We start from the raw sequence: 19,727 nt of genomic DNA on the forward strand, positions 1-19,727 counted from the left end.
GTTAAATATTAATTTAATCCAATCATTCTTTTACTTTATGGCCAATTTTTATGTCTCTTTCTCTCTCTCAAAATCAAGAACACTCACACATGTCCAACCCCACAAGCTCTTACGGAATAGTTACTGTTCTTTTCTGCTTAAAGTGAAGTGGGGTTGTGCTTTTTGGTTTCGTCTGCTGTTAGATTTTTCTGAGCAACAATGAAATCAGTTGCTTCACAACTCTCATGTCTGCAAGCCTTGTACCTTTAGTTCTGAAAAATAGAAAAAGGTGGAAACACTGGTGTCTTCCACCAAGATCATTCTTGTGGAATTACCAGGCTGTTTTAATACTTTGGTTGACATTATTGAGGCTATGTTCTAATTGCAGACTTTGCTGTGCTTGTCCTTGGATGTGTCAAGCGAGTTTTGCTTCAGCATATGCTGCTGCTTTCACCAAATTCTCTTCAGTTTTACTTTCCATGAAGGGGTGTTGGTAAAAGCTGAGAGATCTTCAGAGTTGTTGATCTAGTTTTTCTTCAGGAGGAAATGGGGCTGCACCTGATTTTCCTGCTAATTGAGCTGCATTTAGTTGTCTGCACTCACCAGATTCATGCATATGCAGGTATGAGCATAATTGAGACGCTCTGAGTTAGTTTCTGCATGTTGGGTCGAAACGGGAAGATGAGAAACAAAATCCCAAATTTACTGTTTTGAGTGTTGTATCTGGTTATATATGTGGTTCAAAATTTGTTACAGTTGACATATTCTATGTGTTTGGATTCTATAATCTTTGCTTAATTGGGATTCTTTGATGATTCTCTCCTTAGAGTTCGTACCTGTGGAGTTCATGTGTGTCAAAATTTGGCCTACCTGTAACTGACCCGTATACTAGATTCTCTTTGGTTCACATTCGCAGTTCATTTACTCGCATTGGACAAAAATTTAATGTTGAAATGATGATCAAACCTCCAATTTTACTAATTTCTACAGTCCACTTCTCTTAAGAAAAAGTCAGATTCAGTTTGGTGTAATAAAGCAATGCAATAGCTTTGGAAAATCATGATGAATTTTTATCATAAGTTTAAACATTTGAAGTGAACTTTTCACACAGAATCTTGATCAGTATAGTTAATCGGTTCAATCTCTGCTGATCAATATAAAATACATGTTTAGAACACGGATTGTTAGAAAAAAAACCTTAATATTATTAGTCTTATATTTTCAGAATTTAGAATCTTGATCATTACTGCAAATGATGCAGAGAAATTAGCAAGGAAATTGGCTTTTGCTATTACTATGATCACTTTAGCTTGACACAGATCTGTGATGCCATTACTAGGAGCCTGGTATTGGATACCATTACTTGCTTCTGCATCAAATTTTCTGTCCAGTCATCTCATTGATATATCTTGTGTTTCTTCAGGATAATCCAAATAATGATTCTAATATGATGTATTAGATAAAACCATACCAGAAAGAGACACCAATATTATAAAACAAATGTTCTTACTGCTTTGTTTTTTTATGTTTAAGGACACAGAGTTCAACCTAAGCTATGGACTAGGAATTCAGTGATAATATCAACTTACAAATCCATGTTTTGTTATGTGTTTCAGTATTAAAAACATTCTCCTGGTTACTCTGTAACAAGGTTGATATGAAATCCCAACAGGCCATGGCTATAGTATAAATCCATGAGGATATGGAAAGTTCTGGTTAATTAAACAAAGCAGTTACTCTGAGGAATTTAGCTTTCTAAGGAACTAACTATACCCTCAGAACAGGTGGGAGATCATGAAAAAGGTATAGACAATTAACAAAGTATATTTTATGGATCTTTTTGAACAAGAAGAAGCACTAGCCCTCTCCCCTCTATAGTTTCTTTCTGCCATGACACCCACCTCCCCAAAACTTTCCATTAATAATCCACCTAAGTATTTTTCCATTAACTTATTATGGAGTTGATAACCTCCTCTTGGAAAATTCATGCTCATAATTATTCTAAATTTGAAATTTTTCTTTCCTTCTGTAGCCACCAAACTGCCAGATTCCAGTGACAGAAGGCATATTAGTATTGCAATCCCACCATCAAAGTCATCTTCCGAAGGTCATTCAAGTATTATTGCACATTCACCTTCCAAGTCATCTTCTGGGGTACCTTCAAGCATTGCACTTTCACCTTCCAAGTCAATTCACAAAGCTCCTACAATCATATGGACACATGGTTCTGTGGATTCCCCAATCTCACATCATAAGCATCACTATTCTAAAAGAAAGTCACACAATCCAGCTCTAGCACCAATCTATTCAGTCCAGGCTCCTACATACAGCCATCAAGGTTTGATTCTGTGACTGAAAGATCTTAAATTTTTTACACAATTTTTTTTTGCATTTATTGATATTAGAATGTTAAAATTAATTTGGTTCTGCAAACTTCTACTGAATAGGTCCTTCAATCTTCAAATCACGACCTCCTTTCTCTTCACCAAATATTATGGATATTCATGCCCCGGCTCCTGCACCATCACCAGCTATTGTGCCGGGTCACCTCGATGGTATAAAATCTTATTTTTCTCCTTGCTTTTAGAGTTTATTTCTGTTCTAAGATTTCATCTACCTGATTGTTTCTTATATCCTTTTTGTATCAGTACCCTCTACTTCACCTACAATTTCTCCTCTAGGTTCATCATTGCAGAAGAAAAAGACTCCACCTCCAGCATATGAATTGGTTCTGCCACCTCCACCTCCTAATAAGGGTAATCTAATCTTGATCCTGCAACTAGCTAAGAATATTGTTATAGTTATGCTAGTTCTTTTTCAATAATCTGAAGAAAGCTAGCTGATGTTGATCCCACATGTAGATTGCTTGCCAATGACTTGCTCAGAGCCCTTGACGTATACTCCTCCTGGGTCACCTTGTGGTTGTGTATGGCCACTTCAGGTTAAAATCCATATCAACATTGCAATATACAAGTTTTTTCCGTTGGTTGCAGAGCTAGCCAAGGAAATTGCAGCAAGTGTTCTACTGAACCATACCCAGGTTCGCATTGTGGAAGCTGATGCAGCTAGTCAGCAACTGGAGAAAACCACTGTTCTCATAGACTTAGTACCCAAAGGAGTAAAATTTGATGATACCACCGCATTTTTAATATATAAGAAATTCTGGCGCAGGGAGATTCTGATAGATGCTTCAGTTTTTGGTGCTTATGAAGTACTCTATGTTCAGTATCCAGGTTATACATTGATTATCATCTGTTAGGACTTTCTTTTTCATAAAGTGAATATCTATGGTACGTTTGGTTTTAGTAGTAGAAATCTCCTTACATTCATACTTTTGGATAACTAATGCAGGTCTTCCACCATCTCCACCTTCAACTCCCTCAGATGCTTCTGTTATAGATGATGAGCCAAATGCAGGACATGACAACAATGGAATGATGATGAAACCTTTAGGAGTAGATGTCCCAAAGAGGAAAAAAGAAGGGAGTAATGGAAGAATGATTGTTATAATTGTGCTGTCATCAGTTACTGCTTTTGTTGTATTCATTGGTCTTGCTTGGATTTGTGCACTGAAATGCTGTGCCTATGTTCATGAACACAAACCACTTCCCGATGGTTTAATTTCATCCTCTTCAAAACAATCACGTAAGTGCAATTAATGATTCTGTCAAAAGTTTGTTGGCAGTTTAGAGGTTGTACATAGAAACTTCTTTTTTACAATGATTACTGTTGTGAAACTGTTCTTAGACAATTTTGTAGCATACTAATTTCCCTTAATTAAAGTACTTTTACCCAATATTTGGATCCTATAAAACATAACAATTGATTCCATTTATAGATGAATTATTTCATAAAACTTGGTTTGATGATCATAGTATCTAAAATGTTAATTTCATTTATATGAAATATTTTATGATTTGCACAATACCACTTTTGGTAGGGCTTCTAAGTGATTTCACATCAAATGAACTCTTTTCAATTCAGAAGTTGAAGTATGATAAACGTTGGGTTGTAACCCATAATGCTAATACGGTCTTGGTTTCTATCTGTGACTTCTCTTCATATTAACTTGGATCTCCCATCCATCAATTTGCTTTTCTGTCTCTTGTTGTATGTGGAACTCAGTGTAATTTTTTAACTAAATTTACTCTTAGCAGGGGCTGCAAGTTCATTGGCTTACGGGGTCAGGTCAGGTTCTGGATTACAGTCCTTCAATTCTGGAACAATAACATATACAGGGTCTGCTAAGATTTTTACTTTGAATGACATAGAAAAAGCAACAAATAACTTTGATTCTTCGAGAATATTAGGAGAAGGTGGTTTTGGACTTGTTTATGAAGGTGTTCTAAATGATGGGAGGAATATAGCCGTGAAGGTTCTCAAAAGAGATGATCAGCGTGGTGGTCGTGAATTCTTGGCAGAAGTTGAGATGCTTAGCCGTCTACACCATCGAAATTTAGTTACATTGTTTGGTATATGCATAGAGAAACAGACTCGCTGCTTAGTTTATGAGCTTGTCCCTAATGGAAGTGTGGAATCCCACTTACATGGTAAACAAAAGTGCAGTTTAAGATATTTGTCATTACTGTTGGAAGTAAAAAATATCATATTTTTTGGAATCTGACTTTTGAATACTATTTTCGCAGGACCTGACAAGGAAACTGATCCACTGGATTGGACAGCGAGGATGAAGATTGCTCTTGGTGCAGCTCGGGGTTTGGCCTATCTGCATGAAGATTCAAATCCATGTGTCATACACCGGGATTTCAAGGCTAGCAACATCTTGTTGGAGTATGATTTTACACCCAAGGTCTCAGATTTTGGATTGGCTAGAACAGCACTGGATGAGAGAAACAAGCACATCTCCACACATGTTATGGGAACATTTGGGTAAGAACCCCTTTCTAGCCACTTCATGTTCAGTTTTGATGAATGGATTCGCTAAACATGCATGCAATGTACTCATTTCATTCCAGTATTTATAGTGTTTAGCAGACCACTGAATTATATTGTGTAGGTACTTGACCTTATCTATGCATTCCAGTCATAAACCAACTATCTAGAAATGTAAGCTTTCGGGTGATGAAACATGGTTTTATTATAGCTCTGGGTACTTCCCCTCTAGCAAGATCCCATTGGGCTTGAATAATGTGCAAGCCTGCCTTATCTTCTGTTAAAATTGAACTTTTTTATCATAAATTCATAGACTATATCATGATCATGATGAACCAACTTTTCCCAAAACTTAAGTGGTTAGGGGATGGCATGTAAAAGCTTTTATTTCATCTCTTAAATAATTTCTTAAGATGAAAACTGAATTCATCTCACTGACATGTCTTGCAGATACTTAGCTCCTGAATATGCAATGACTGGCCATCTTCTGGTCAAGAGTGATGTTTACAGTTATGGAGTTGTACTCCTTGAGCTCCTAACTGGAAGAAAGCCCGTGGATTTGTCACAACCACCAGGTCAAGAAAATCTTGTGACGTGGGTTCGTCCACTTCTCACTAGTAAGGAGGGTTTGCAGATGATCATAGACCCAGTTGTAAAGCCTAGCATTTCTGTTGATATTGTAGTTAAAGTTGCAGCGATTGCATCCATGTGTGTGCAACCAGAAGTCTCACAACGTCCTTTCATGGGAGAAGTTGTTCAGGCCTTGAAGCTGGTGTGCAGTGAGGTTGAGGAAACAGACTATTTAAGATCAATGAGTTATCAAGAGGGTATTCTAACTGATGTGGAAGGAAAGTTTTCTGAAGCTTCAGGTGAAAGAGTGGAATTTTCGGAGTATCAAAAAACTCTTTCTGGCTATCAATCTGGTGAAGAAAAGGTAGAATTATCAGCATCAGAGTTTCTCAGTAATTCAGGTCAGGAATTTGAGTCATTCAGGAGGTATTCTCGATCAGGGCCTCTAACTATTGGGAAGAAAAGGCAGTTCTGGCAGAAGTTGCGAAGTTTGTCAAGTGGTAGTACCAGTGAACACGGATTTTCAACTAAACTATGGTCTGGATCCCATTAAGCTTTCAACAATCTTGCATTTTGCTTACTGAATTCATGTTCCATGAATCACTTCTTAGATTCATTCTAAAGAAAATGTGGTGATAATATGTAAAACGTCACGAACTACAACTACTTATCAATGTATAAACTATGTACCCCTGTCGGTTTCTAGGTAGCTATGTCTAAAGTCTGAACAATCGGTAGTAGTACAGAGAATAGTAACAAGTTGTTCATGTCCATTATATTAGTTATCTGACAAAAAATGGACTAAATTTTTTAAAGGATTTAAGTGCCACATGCAGATATTATATATATATAAAATAGGGAGGGAAAGCAACAAGTTTGCTTCACATAGATCACGTTAATAGGACACTACTGACACTATCATTTTGTTTCTTTCCCTCTGTTCATCACTTGTCTAATATTTATAAGTATCTAAAGATCCAGAATGATTTTTCCATTTTTCCTGGAAATAGAAAAGGTTAAAACAAGTCATTACAATTGCTTTTTCCTCCCCCAAAAAACCATGACTTAGTTGACTTCTAATAAATTACCCTTTAGTAGAAATTACAATAAACTGCATTCATTTCAAAATCCTATCACTAGCACTCTTTTTTTCTTGATGTGCATCAGTGCTTCTTCATTTAGACCACCCTTCTTTTCAAGATTCAATATGTTCTTCACACAATGAATTCTTCCTCATATACCTGCCAATTTCCCCAACCTGTCTCTCAAAATCTTCAGTCCCATGTACCTGTCACAAACATAGATAGATTATTGTCACGAAAATGCAAATGTTGGTATCATAACTTTTGCAATCAAGTCCAAACATTTGTTTATTCTGCCTCATGATCCCAGTCTACATACATACCTGCCCATCATCATAACAGTGGCTTGAGGATTTGTTCCTGGTGATTCATCAAATGTTGAGCCATCTACCACACGGAGTCTGTCAACACCAAGGACCATGTAATCAGGGTTGACTACCTTCTCCACATGGCACCCTCCATGGTAGTGCCAAATTGTGATCACAGTGTCTTTGCAAAACTGCTTTAGTGACTTTGTGTCTTTCACATGCTTGGGTATGAAGTTGACATTAGCCTTCACAGTGAGGTTGAGCAGTTCCTCTGCGGTTTTTTTGTCACACATAGTGTAGTTTGTGAAATGTTTTGACTGGACAACCTTAATGGCCAAACGGATCCCCTTGACGCAGCGCTCAAGATCATATGGATGACTGAAGTAGTTGAAGGTAACAGCAGGGTTGTCTTTCACATTGGTGTTGACCAGCTTGAGCTCACCAACTGACCAAGGATTGGCAACTTTTGACAAAATAAAGCCTCCCTTAAATGCTTCAATCGGTAGGTCTCTCTTGTTCTTGACATATTCTTGAACAGCTTCTGGTGATCTTTGCTTAGGAGGGATTGTAGACAACTGCCCAATCTGTTGTCCATCATGTCAAAAATCAAAAGTGACTTCATATAATTTCTTGCTAGCTAGATACTAACCAAATGCAGACCTTATATTATATACCATGATCAACATGTTAAATGCTACGTGGATTTGGACTGTAATGTTTGACAATTTTGACTCTTAAGATTAAGGAAATCCTATATTATTCAAGATGGATGACTATAGGACCAATCATCCTACTTTTATGTGTTATCAATATTTTATTCCTTAAAAGAAAAATAGTTATGAAGTGTTAAGTCAGATAAAGAAGGACAAAGTTAGAAAAGGATCATAAATACTTTTCTTTGTGGTATTGTAAAATTGACAGATATCTTGAAACAACAGAAATGTTAAAACAACACTTATTTCAAAATAGAGAAAGTGATTGTTAAGGATTCCAATGTTCAGACATGACTTTAGAGAAATATTGCATACCTCGGCTGACATGATACCATGGTGGCAATGAATGCTATCATTAGACTGACTAAACCCACTGCTAGCCTCAATGTACACACCCATCTTGGTGATCCCAACAGTTTCTATGAGTGACTGATGAACTGGTCTTTTAGAAGGAACAAACATTGTGTTCATGGGATTGTCTACCATTCCTTTCCCAACAAACTGGTTGTCAAGGACCACTGGGATGTTCAACTTCTGGAGTTCTTCTTTTGGTCCAATTCCACTAAGCATTAGCAACTGAGGAGTCCCAATTGCCCCAGTAGACATTATAACTTCACTATGCCTATCATTTGCCAGAATAGCTTCATGCTGTTTCCCATTTTCATCTTGGAAAATAACCCCTACAGCTTTTGGTTTCTTTCCTGCAAAGGTAACATTGATTTTAGTCATTCAAGTTACTTGCAAAACCATAAACTTACAAGTATACCTCTTTGACTTTATCTATGTTACATCATTACATGTACCTTTTGTATCAAACACAATCTTTTGAACAGTGGCATAGACCAAAACAGTAAGCTTTTCATGGTTGCCTGAAGCAAGCAGTTCAGCAGCCGTGTGACGGCGGCCAAATCTGTCAAAAATGGTTCCACCAACTTTTGTTCCGTAGAGATGATCATAGGTGAAGCCATTAAAAGGTGACACACCAGAGTCTAGAAGACTATCCCTCACTGCTCTTTGATAAGGTGAAAACGTTGGACGGTGAACAATTTGTTTTTCAACCCATGGATATGACTGATTTACTAGCTTGGCATCCCATCCCACCTTCTCAATAAAACTGCATTCCATAGAAATGTTAAGAGAAGACATTTGAGATCAAAATAAATGTTCTAGAGGGTCATCATCATTACTAAATTGTGGACTCAACCAAGTCAAATTCAGTGAGACAATAATGCAGTTAGGTGGTGCATTTGTTAGCAACAAACTTTAATACATCATCATGCATAATTCACTGAAATTTATTGAGATATGAGAAAGAATGCAAGAGTGTTACTTCATAAAAGATTATATTGATTGAATAAAAATGGTATATCTAGCAATTTTTTAAGCCTAATAAGTTTTGCAATGATATAAAGAAAAGTGTGTTAGAAACTGCATTAGTAGCATTGAGTTTTTAAAGAATAGCATGCTCAGTAAATAATATATTCTTCAAATGGTTCTGGATCAAGTTTTCCAGAAAACTATTCCCAAGAGGTGGAAATCTAACTTTTTCAAGATTAAATAATTTTTTTACTAAAAACACTGTTATTCTTATTAAATAATTTAATGAGGTAAAAAATAAAATATTTTTTTAAAAAAATAGCATATTATTATGTGACTTTTTTAAAAAAAAAAACTACATAAGTATTATTGGAAATACTTTTTGGCAAATTCTCCATACACCTCCATACTTTCTCTTTACACCTCTATATTTTTTTTAACTCCAATCCTACCCTTATGAGTATATGTTATAAGTTTTCGTTCGCTTATCATTACAAGAAAATTATTAAATAAAAATTAATTTTAGAGACCAAAATAATTAGTTACTATTTAATTAAATTAGAGACCATTTTATAAACTAAAAAAACTATTGGTATCTAAAGTAGTTTCTATTATTAATAAAAAATTATAAAATGGTTTCTAAATTGGTATCTAACCATTAACTACCAAGGTTTTAGCTACTTACTACTTTATATTCTAAATCAGTCTCTATTAGTCTTTTAGAGACCAATTTAAAATTTAAAATATTAGTTGCTAAAACTTAGGTAGCTAATTTATATACAAATTTAGAAACCATTTTATAAATTTTTATTAATAATAGAAACCACTTTAAATATGAATAATATTTTAGTCTCTAAATTCGTATCTATTTTAGTTAATATAATGACTAATTATTTTGTCTCTAGATTTGATTACTATTTAATGATTTTCTTGTAGTGTATTTTTTTTTTTCATTTTTTTAGTATATACCGAATTGTAAAATGCGTAACACCTCCTTACTATAATATGCATTCTGAATTATACAATCCAAAAGGTAATTATGAATTCTGAAATATCTTTCAGATTGTACAATCCAAAATACATTTTAGATTGCACAATATGAAAGGTATTTTCGGATCCAAAAATACCTTCCAAATCGTACAATTTCAAAATATCTTACGAATTGTACAATCCGTAAGCTATTATTGAACACGAGAATACCTTTCAAATCATACAATATGGAAATACCTTACAAATTGTACCATTCGAAAGTTATTATCGGATACAGGAATATCCTTCCAAATTTTATAATCCATAATTAATTTGTTTAAAGAAAAAAAATTTATATTATAGATTGTAAAATCTGAAAATACCTTTCGGATTGTAGAATCCGAGAGTATAAAAGAGAAAAAAAAAATATGTTCAAATTGTAGAATTTAAAAGTATTTTTAAAAAAAAAAATCTCTAAATACATGTCTGTTTTCATTGACTTAGTGAGTACCACATAAGATTTATTAATTTGAAAGTGTGTATTAAAAAAAAGCATTAAAAGAACATTTATTAATGTTCTTCTAAATTGTAAACAGGCCAACCCAAGTCTTTCTTTCTGGCCGCAAAAAAAAAGTATTTGCATTTCCTTATCATACAGTTGAATGTATTTAAGACATGTTTTTCCTAACTGAACAAAACTCCAATATTATTGGATAAAAATATTTTTTTTCATTCTCTTTGTAAGTCCCTTAATTTTTATGTTTTGCTTTCTCTCATTTAAAAAATAGTTACTGATTAATTTAAATTAAATAAATAATCTCTAAACATACAAATTCTCATGAAATTCAACATTAAAAATATTATTATTATCATTAATTTTAATGTTAAAACAAGATTCATATTATTATTTAACAATAAAATATCATTGTTAAATGAAAATTCATATTTAATGTTGTTAAATCAAATAATTTTTGCTTCTTTAGTTGTTATTTTATTTCTTGATTCTCATTTTTTTTTCTCCTGAAACTTTGTATATGTGAAAAACCTATGCATTTGATATATTATTATATTTCAATTATGTATTCAAATGTTAAGCATATAACACCTCACCCACATTTTTATTTACTTTTTGGTCCTTTAAAAATAATATATTTATTTTCACATCCAGCTAAGAAGAAGTAGTTGAACTTTATTAACATCACCGCCAAACCAGACAAATTCATTATTAGTGTACCTTTCTGCTCTACTTTAAGTAAATACAACAAAATTTTCACTTTACATTTTATTTTATATAACTTAAAATTTCAAAGTTTTAGATCACAAAACTAAAAAATATTCTTGCATCAAAATGGAAATCATAATTGAAAATTAAAAATAATGTATCAAACAATAAAAGTTACAAAAATAAACTAAAACTTCTTATGTTGAAATAATCAAAATAATAGCATAATCCAAGAGAATATACCTTCTATAGAAAAAAGAAAATAATCCAAATAATAACATATTCCAAGAGAAAAGTTAGATTTTGAATTCAAAAAATTTAGATGTAATGAATGTAACATCATATCAAGAATTTTATTTTATTTTCTTCCATCATTATCTATATATGAGGTGTGTTTTCTATTACTAGACAACCATACATTGATTGATTGAACTTATTGCCACCACCAAATTCATCATGTCCACTCTATATAAATGTTTATAATTTAATTTAATTTAATATATTGTTTCTTGGTGATGACTTAAATTAAATACTTTAGATTTGAGGTCAAACTAATCCAAAATAAATAAATAAAACAAATTTAAATATGAAAATTAGAACAAAATTATATGTTTTTAAAAAAACACAGAATCTTAGAAGAAGAAAAAATGCATTTCATGTTTAAATATTATACAAGTGTGTGTTAAAAACAATGTATAAAGTAAATGAAAATGTAATATTTTGTATGCAGTGTTGTTCTTATTAAACTCTGACCCAATAAAAAGAGAAACAATTAATACATAGAGATCATGTATATCCTACACATGAGAACTGAGTGTCATATAGTTTATCTATCAGATGAAGATGAACATTGAAAATGAACAGAAAATGTTGAAAAGAAAGGGGAAATTGAAGGGAAAACAAGTTTGAATGTGATTGAGGAAACAATGAAGAGTTTGGAAGAAGTTGTACCTTGGATTTGCTCTAGTGTAGAAACCAGCATTGATAGAACTGCCACCTCCTAGGACCCTGGCCCTTGAATTGTAGACTCCATCAGTTGAAATGAAGTATTGAGAAGCTGAAGTTGGAGAAATGTCTGCCAAGGTAATGTGGAAGTTCTCAAGAAATGAAACATTGGGGTTGGTGAAGGGAACACCACCTCTTTCAAGCACCAGAACACTGTAATTCTGAGAGAGGGTTGCAGCCAGAGGACACCCTGCTGTGCCACCTCCCAATATTATGTAGTCATAGACATTATTGGAGGTGGTAGTTGAAATTGATGGTGATGAGAAGGAGCTTGCATTTCTGATAAAAGGGTATTTATTTTCATGCCAGTGACTACTACCTGCAAAGAAATTTGCTGATCAAAATATAGTCCCTTCATCTTCACTGGTTTAATAACATACACTATTTCAATGTATTATTATTATCACTGCTATAACTAGAATTAGGCAAGGGTTAACCAAAAATGGAAGATGTTGAACAAGTATTTGGAGAAACAAGGTGTATGTAGAAAAAGTCCCTTTTGATTAAAAATCTATAATATATAGTATGAATAGTGTACCATATTATAAAGTGTTTGTTTGTGATCTAGCAGAATGTGTGATCTAGCAGAATGTATGATCTAGAAATGAAACCCCAAATAAAAGTAGCAGAAACCAGAACCAGACTGCATAGATTTTTGCCACAAATTTCCCCTTCTGTGGGAATTTATTGGTGGAAACTCAGATGCCATTGGCTGATACAAAAATTGAGATTCAAACCGACAAGAAAGAGAGAGTTCAGCCTGGTTTTCAGCATTGAAAAAAAGGAAAATTCCTCCTAGATATTGATGTTCAAAATAAGCTGAAGGAAAACCAAATTGAGCTAAAAAATGTGAGTTGTGTAGTTAGACAAGAACCTTGACAAGAGGGTAGAAAGTTGCAGAGGCATAGAGCAAGGCAGAACAAGAATCTGAGTGCACCAACTGAAGCCATGGAATCTGAGGGCCCAGAAAAAACACAATCTTTCTCTCTCTGTGAAGAAGCTGCTTCTTCCCAACCTATAAGTGGCTTCCTCTCATTGGCCTTGGTTTGTGTGTGCATCATATAAATATGTAAAATACATCCTTACCCTCTCAAGATTATGGCAACAAAATATGAGTTAGTGAGAGAGAAAGCAGATTAGAAATGCATGATGCATAAATCTCACTCACCTTTATACTTTTAGAAACAGTAGAAAAATGTTACTGAGTAAGGCATTTAATGAGGAAATGAATGCCACAGTTAGAGTCTAAAGTTCTTCGCCGTTGGATTTGGCTTCTATTTTGTGATGACCTCATGAGTTTTTACAAAGACAGCTCATTCACCACCCTACACTTTTAAAGCTCCATATTTAATATGCCACCAAAAGTTTGTTATTTTCTTTTCATTTTTCCTCTATGATAGATGGTAGATTCAAGGGCACTTGCTGAATATTGTCCTTCAACCAACACTCGTACTAGACTTAAGCACTCATTAATACTAACATGCCATCTCAACATTGAAAAACAAATTATACTGGGTCCGCACGACTGAGACGGTGACTCGACACTCAGTCATAAAGTCGATCGACACCATACAAACCATTCAGCAAGAATAGTGAAGCTAATCAACAATCAAGAGTTAGATAATGCACTTCTAAATATGACTCAACTTCCTAACCTGGCCAATAAGAAATGACTCATGACAATAGTATAAATAGAAACAAAATCTAAGAATCAGGTACGTCATTATACAATGCTTACGATACCTAATATCGAATACTAAATTATACAGTAGAGGAAGAGGAAGGTGTCTATTTCAAGAGAAAGAGAAGAAAAGCTGATCGACCGACTGAAGAAGAGTCTTAATAGTTCTTTTTATTTCAACCCATTGGAGAAGAAAATGAAAATTAGAAAAACAAGTAATATATATTTTCTGCAATTAATAGCTGTTTCTCGTACTTCTTTGCATGGTTTATTTCTGATTTGACCAGAAGTTGATTTTCTGCATCACTGCTGGTATAGTTTGGTGGTTTTATTTATCACATTGGTTAGAAGTCAAACAAGAGTAAAGTTCAGAATTGATTAACCACATCCCTTATTTTGGTTTGCTTGTTTGAGTCATCCTAATGAAACTGCTAACCCCTTTTTGATTAGGTGTTTACTTTTGATGGATCAACCCAAACTTCTACAAATGTTGCAACTGCTACTGAGTGTGGGGACAAAAGCACCATTATTTTAGAAAAGCAAGGGTTCCACAGTTAACAAAGAAGCACATTGTGAAGGCCACAAACACTTCAAAATGACACATAAACATAAAGAGTGAAGAGAAATATGCAGCTCATATATAAATAAATGTAAGCATTTGTAAATATCATCACTGTGTTATTATTTTCTGTGCTTCTTTATGACCTGCATTGTCAACTTTAGAATGAGGCCAAAATGAACCTCTAAAATATTCAACACTTGTGATGTAATATTGTGTGATTTATGAAGAAAACAGAAGAAAAAGAAGGGAAAATGCATCAGAAACAAAATGATAGAAGGAAAGATGAGATGATGCATAAGAGAGTTGGGAATTCGTGGCAGAATTCATGCACTTGAGTTAATGTTGCAGGCAATGCTTTGCTTCCATCTCATTTCATAACCGATCATCATTAATAATGCAACTATCACATTCAAATATGGATATGTTTGCTTTTTTTCCCCTTATTTATCACTTTAAATTAGAAAATTCTATTAAAAAAAAAATTCATCAAAAAAGAAATCAAAATCAAAATTAAAGTGAAGCATTTGAAAGATGCTTTTAACTTGTAACCATAAAATAATGAGAGGTTATAGTTATTACAAGTCTCACTAACTACCACATTTGAAAACAAACACTCTAATTTTTAGTCAACACAGTTCTCCGTACAAACTTAGCCTAGTGTAATAAAAAAAATTATTAAATAACAATTAAATTTAAATAAAAATAATAATTAATCACTATATTAATTAAATTAAATACTAATTTAAATATTAAAAAAATTATATTTAAATTAATTTTTATTATTAATAAAATTTATAAAATAGTTTCTAAACTGGTAGTAAATTAATTATCAAGATATTAAATATTAATATTTTAGATTTAAAATTGTTCTCTTAATCTTTCAGAAACTAATTTAAGTATTAAATATTAATATTTTAGATTTAAAATTTTCTCTTAATCTTTTAGAAACTAATTTAAAATCTAAAATATTAATAACTAAAATCTGAATAGTTAATGACTAAATACCCATTTAAAATATATTTTATATATTTTTATTAATAGTAAAATCTACTTTAAATATCAATAATTTTTTTAATTTTTAAAATAATTTCTAATTTAGTTTAATAATAACTATTTATTTTCATATCTAAAATTACTTATAATTTGATATTTTTCTTGTACTTATTACGTTTACTTCCATTATTTTATATATCAGATCAAATGAATTTAAAGTTTTTTTAATACTAATTTAAAATCTAAAATATTAGTAGTTAAAATTTTGGTAACTAATGGTTAGATACCAATTTAAAAAATACTTTATATATTTATATTAATAATAGAAACTACTTTAGATATCAATAATTTTTTTGTCTTTAAAATAATTTAATCTAATAATAAATAATTATTTTAATTTTTAAAATTAATTATAAGTTGATAATTTTTATTGTACTTGATCATAATGGATTTAAAGTTCTTTATTATATATATCAGATGAAATGGATTTAAAGTTCTTGAGATTATAAAATACTGATACCAGTCTTTTCCATTAACTATGATGGATCTCTTCATGAACCAGGAATTGTCTTCTTAATGTTATTTTGTCATACACTACTATCTTCTAAGAATTGTCTCCTTAAAATACCATTTAATGTATATTTATTATATATTTAAAAGCACTTTATAATGTATATTTATTATATATTTAAAAGCCCTTTATAATGTATATTTATTATATATTTAAAAGAAAGAATTTGTCAAATCAATTTCTAATCTAATTTATCTGCCATCACTCTTTTTTCAATCCAAATTTATGAAAACACTTTAATGTATATTTATTATAGATTTTAAAGAAAGAGGTTGTGAAATCAATCTCTCTAGTCTATTTTCTCTACAATCACATTTTTTCAATCCAACTTTTTTAAAACATTGCAAAATACAATTAATAATATAAATTAAAGTTATGGAGAATAAAAAATACAATAATTAAGCCGTTTAATCAACACTTAATTGGCATTTTATTTTTTCAAAAAATTAATCACATCACAAGCATTTCAATTAAGCAATTTCCAATTAATATTTTTTTCAAATGACAAGAAAACTCATGCATCACATTACACTACACTACAAGAAAATCATGAAATAGAACCAATTATTAGATATAAAAAATAATTAGTTATTATAGTGACTAAATTAGAGACCATTTTAGAGACTAAAATATTTTGGTTTCTAAATTAGTTTCTATTATTGTTAAATGGTTTCTAAATTTGTGTCTAATTAGCAACCAAGGTTTTTGCTACGAAATTTAGAATCTAAATAATTGGTAGCAAAAACTTTGGTTGCTAATTAGACACAAATTTAGAAATCATTTAACAATAATAAAAACTAATTTAGAAACCAAAATTTTCTTAGTCTATAAAATGATCTTTAATTTAGTCACTATAGTAACTAATTATTTTTTATCTCTAAAAATTGATTTTTATTTCATGATTTTATTGTAGTATTAGTCTAACAACTAGTTTAAAAAAAATAAGAAAAAAAGAAATTAAATAATTAATATAACCGAAAATTAGGTTATGCTACAACCTTATGTTTGTGACACATTCTTTGTGGGGCAAAAATTGAAGTGGGACCATCCCATGAATGAAATCTAGGTTGGGTGTTTCCATGCTGAGTTGTCATTTCTTCCATTCTCTATTTATATATTATTCTTACTATTAATATTAATTTATTAATATTAATAATATTAATATTGTGGCTATGCTTCATTCTATGAAAGTGCAAGTTAAGTTAACCACATATCATATGAGGCTTTAAATCCTCCATAGAAGTAGGTAGGTAGGTAAGTAAGAAAATGGATATTAATTTTACAATTATATTCCCAAAAAAATTCTTTCAAGACCTAATTTTTATGACTTTTCTTCAACTTTCACAACAATTCCTTTCAATTTCATTTACAAATTGTTGAACCCTAACATTGGAAGGGAACAATTTGGAAAAGATGAAGTTCCCCTTCAGAATCACCCCAATCATAAATAAGGCACTTTAAGTCTTTTACTTTAGTCATTATAGAAAAAAAAGGTATTTGGTATATTAATATTTAATTTTACTATTGGTTAATTTGGTGCTATGATAAGTAAAGTGTCTTTAAAAAAAATGAAGTTTTTACTTTGATAGAAGAAAAAAATTATATATTTTTTTTGTCTCATTTTCAAATAGATGGATTGTCTCACCAAATTTAGCCCATGTAAATGTTCTTTAACTATTCTCCATGTGCCTTATTATTTATTGAATAGAAATATTAAAAAAATATTACAATGATTTAATAAATGGTTTTTGATCTTAAGAGGATTGAAAGATAAACTTTCAATAACAATAGAATATTTATCAAAAAAATTATTTTTAATTTTAAAAACCTGATTTCAGAATTTATTTTAGATAAAAAATACACGTGATCAATCCATTAAGTGTGAAGGTTATTAATAAATATGTTAACATTTAAATTAATGTTTTGACATAGTCACATAGTAATTTAAATCCGTCCTTTATTTTTTGTAATTTCTAAAGATAAATCTTATATTTTTTTAGTTAAAATTGATAATGATTAATATTTTTATTTATATATTTTTTTATAAATCATTTGATTCATTAGAGTATTGCTGATATTTATTTTATTTTATTAAATATTAAATTTTTTATTAAAATATTAATGTTTGATGAAATTTTATTATTTTTCTTACATTTTTATTGTTCAAAAAATAATATTAATACTACAATCAATAGATCAAAACAAAAAAAAAATAACAAAAAATAATTGAAAAAAATTAAAAAAGTAGCGAGACCGTTCGGCAACCCATCCTCTAACAAAATGGATTATAAATTTCAACTTGTATCACCTTAACGGGTCATGACAGAATGAGACCTGTTTTGTCACTCTTATACCGGTGTGATCGGTAATTTGATGTCGTGGATCTTCTCATACCTTATATATAATATATATTTATTAAATTTATTAATTTCTTTTTTATTTACTTATTTTTGTAGATTTAATTTTTCTCAACATAAGTTATACTTCTTTTAAATTACCTTATTTGTTGAATTATTTAAATTTATCTTAATTATTTGAATTATATTGAATTGTTTCACATGTATTTGTGCATCAGAGCTTGATCTTTTAAGCACCAGAAACAACTTCATCTTCTCACAGTTAGACAAAGTTTGGCAGATTTATGGAACTCACGTTCGTCTTCACCAAACTCACAGTAACAACATTAATGCAGATCAAACCTTCCATAACCTACCAATCAATTAATACTATATTCACAAAATACTATAGTAAGTAATTCTATTGCTAATATTTTTTTATTTTTTTATTTTATCAGCAATTGTATTGCTAATATATATTATTATGTCCAATAAATTATCAAATTCGTGTCACTTTATTACAATTTAAAAATTCATGCAAACTTTTATATATTGATGTACCGTTAGGACCAGACACAACTGCATAAAAAAAAAAGAGTACATTTTAACATAAAGGTTAAATCGTATGAAAAATTAATTAATACATTCTTAATCGTAATGTTAAATCCTAAATTATAAACCCTAATTCCCACCCCATAAATTCCAAACCCTAACTCCTAAATTCTAAATCCTAATTTCGGTTCCTAAATTCTAAATTCTAATCTCGGTCTAAGAGTAAATGGTTCATAAGACCGTATAAATAGACATAACAATCAAAACAAAATAGTCATTATTACGGCATTTCTTGCATTAACATATTAGATACTTACCTTAACGTCTTACCAGTATATTTCTAACCAAAAGTTGAGGCACGAACACCAAAAATGAAATCTAAATAAAGAAATGAGATTATGTTCGAGAAGATAACTTGTTCAACTGGTAGAAGAAACTGTCTTAACCTCTTATACAATAACAATTGGAATGAACTTATTTTATATTCAGATGTATATAATTAACATTTTTAGTTTATAATTTAGTGAAGGTGTAATTTTGATTCTTAAAATAAATAAATTATATATTAATATATGTATTAAAATAACAGGTGGTAAAACTAATTGTTAAACTTTATTACTAATATCTAATAATTTACATAGTTATCATTGATAACTATTGTAACACTACAAGAAAATCATAAAATAGAAACCAATTTTTAGAAACCAAAATAATTAGTTGCAATAGTAACTAAATTAGAGACCATTTTGGAAACTAAAACAAAAATTGGTTTCTAAATTAGTTTCTATTATTTTCTATTATTGTTAAATAGTTTCTAAATTGGTCTCTAATTAGCAACCAAGGTTTTAGATACTAAATTTAGAAACTAAATAATTGGTAGATAAAACCTTGGTTGCTAATTAAATACCAATTTAGAAACTATTTACCAATAATAGAAAATAATAGAAACTAATTTAGAAACCAATTTTTGTTTT

General features: G+C 30.8%; 2 protein-coding genes across 4 annotated transcripts; one reads left to right on the forward strand and one right to left on the reverse strand.

Annotated features, from left to right (window-relative positions):
* Nucleotides 1-6,257, forward strand: LOC137818545 (receptor-like serine/threonine-protein kinase ALE2). 3 transcript variants are annotated; one of them, XM_068622041.2, is made up of 10 exons: nucleotides 76-601; nucleotides 1,596-1,782; nucleotides 2,012-2,317; nucleotides 2,427-2,534; nucleotides 2,628-2,735; nucleotides 2,841-3,212; nucleotides 3,331-3,624; nucleotides 4,137-4,529; nucleotides 4,626-4,869; nucleotides 5,323-6,257. In XM_068622041.2, exons 4-10 carry the CDS (start codon nucleotides 2,474-2,476, stop codon nucleotides 5,993-5,995), a joined length of 2,145 nt encoding a protein of 714 aa, XP_068478142.2. In that variant the 5' UTR covers nucleotides 76-601; nucleotides 1,596-1,782; nucleotides 2,012-2,317; nucleotides 2,427-2,473; the 3' UTR covers nucleotides 5,996-6,257. The 3 variants fall into 3 exon arrangements, with proteins under 3 accessions (XP_068478140.2, XP_068478139.2, XP_068478142.2); XM_068622039.2 differs by lacking the exon at nucleotides 1,596-1,782 and having other exon boundaries at nucleotides 1-601; XM_068622038.2 differs by lacking the exon at nucleotides 1,596-1,782 and having other exon boundaries at nucleotides 33-601; nucleotides 4,134-4,529.
* Nucleotides 6,258-6,400: 143 nt separating this feature from the next.
* On the reverse strand, nucleotides 6,401-13,247 carry LOC137818546 (protein HOTHEAD). The gene is made up of 6 exons (XM_068622042.2): nucleotides 12,933-13,247; nucleotides 12,005-12,377; nucleotides 8,349-8,659; nucleotides 7,861-8,246; nucleotides 6,848-7,416; nucleotides 6,401-6,730 (listed from the first exon to the last, which is right to left on the reverse strand). The coding sequence occupies exons 1-6, from the start codon at nucleotides 13,117-13,119 to the stop codon at nucleotides 6,676-6,678; spliced, it is 1,881 nt and encodes a 626-aa protein (XP_068478143.2). The 5' UTR covers nucleotides 13,120-13,247; the 3' UTR covers nucleotides 6,401-6,675.
* Between the last annotated feature and the right edge of the window lie 6,480 nt (nucleotides 13,248-19,727).

This window comes from Phaseolus vulgaris, chromosome 10 (genome assembly GCF_051622355.1).
Source record: "Phaseolus vulgaris cultivar YP4 chromosome 10, ASM5162235v1, whole genome shotgun sequence".
NCBI lineage: Eukaryota > Viridiplantae > Streptophyta > Magnoliopsida > Fabales > Fabaceae > Phaseolus > Phaseolus vulgaris.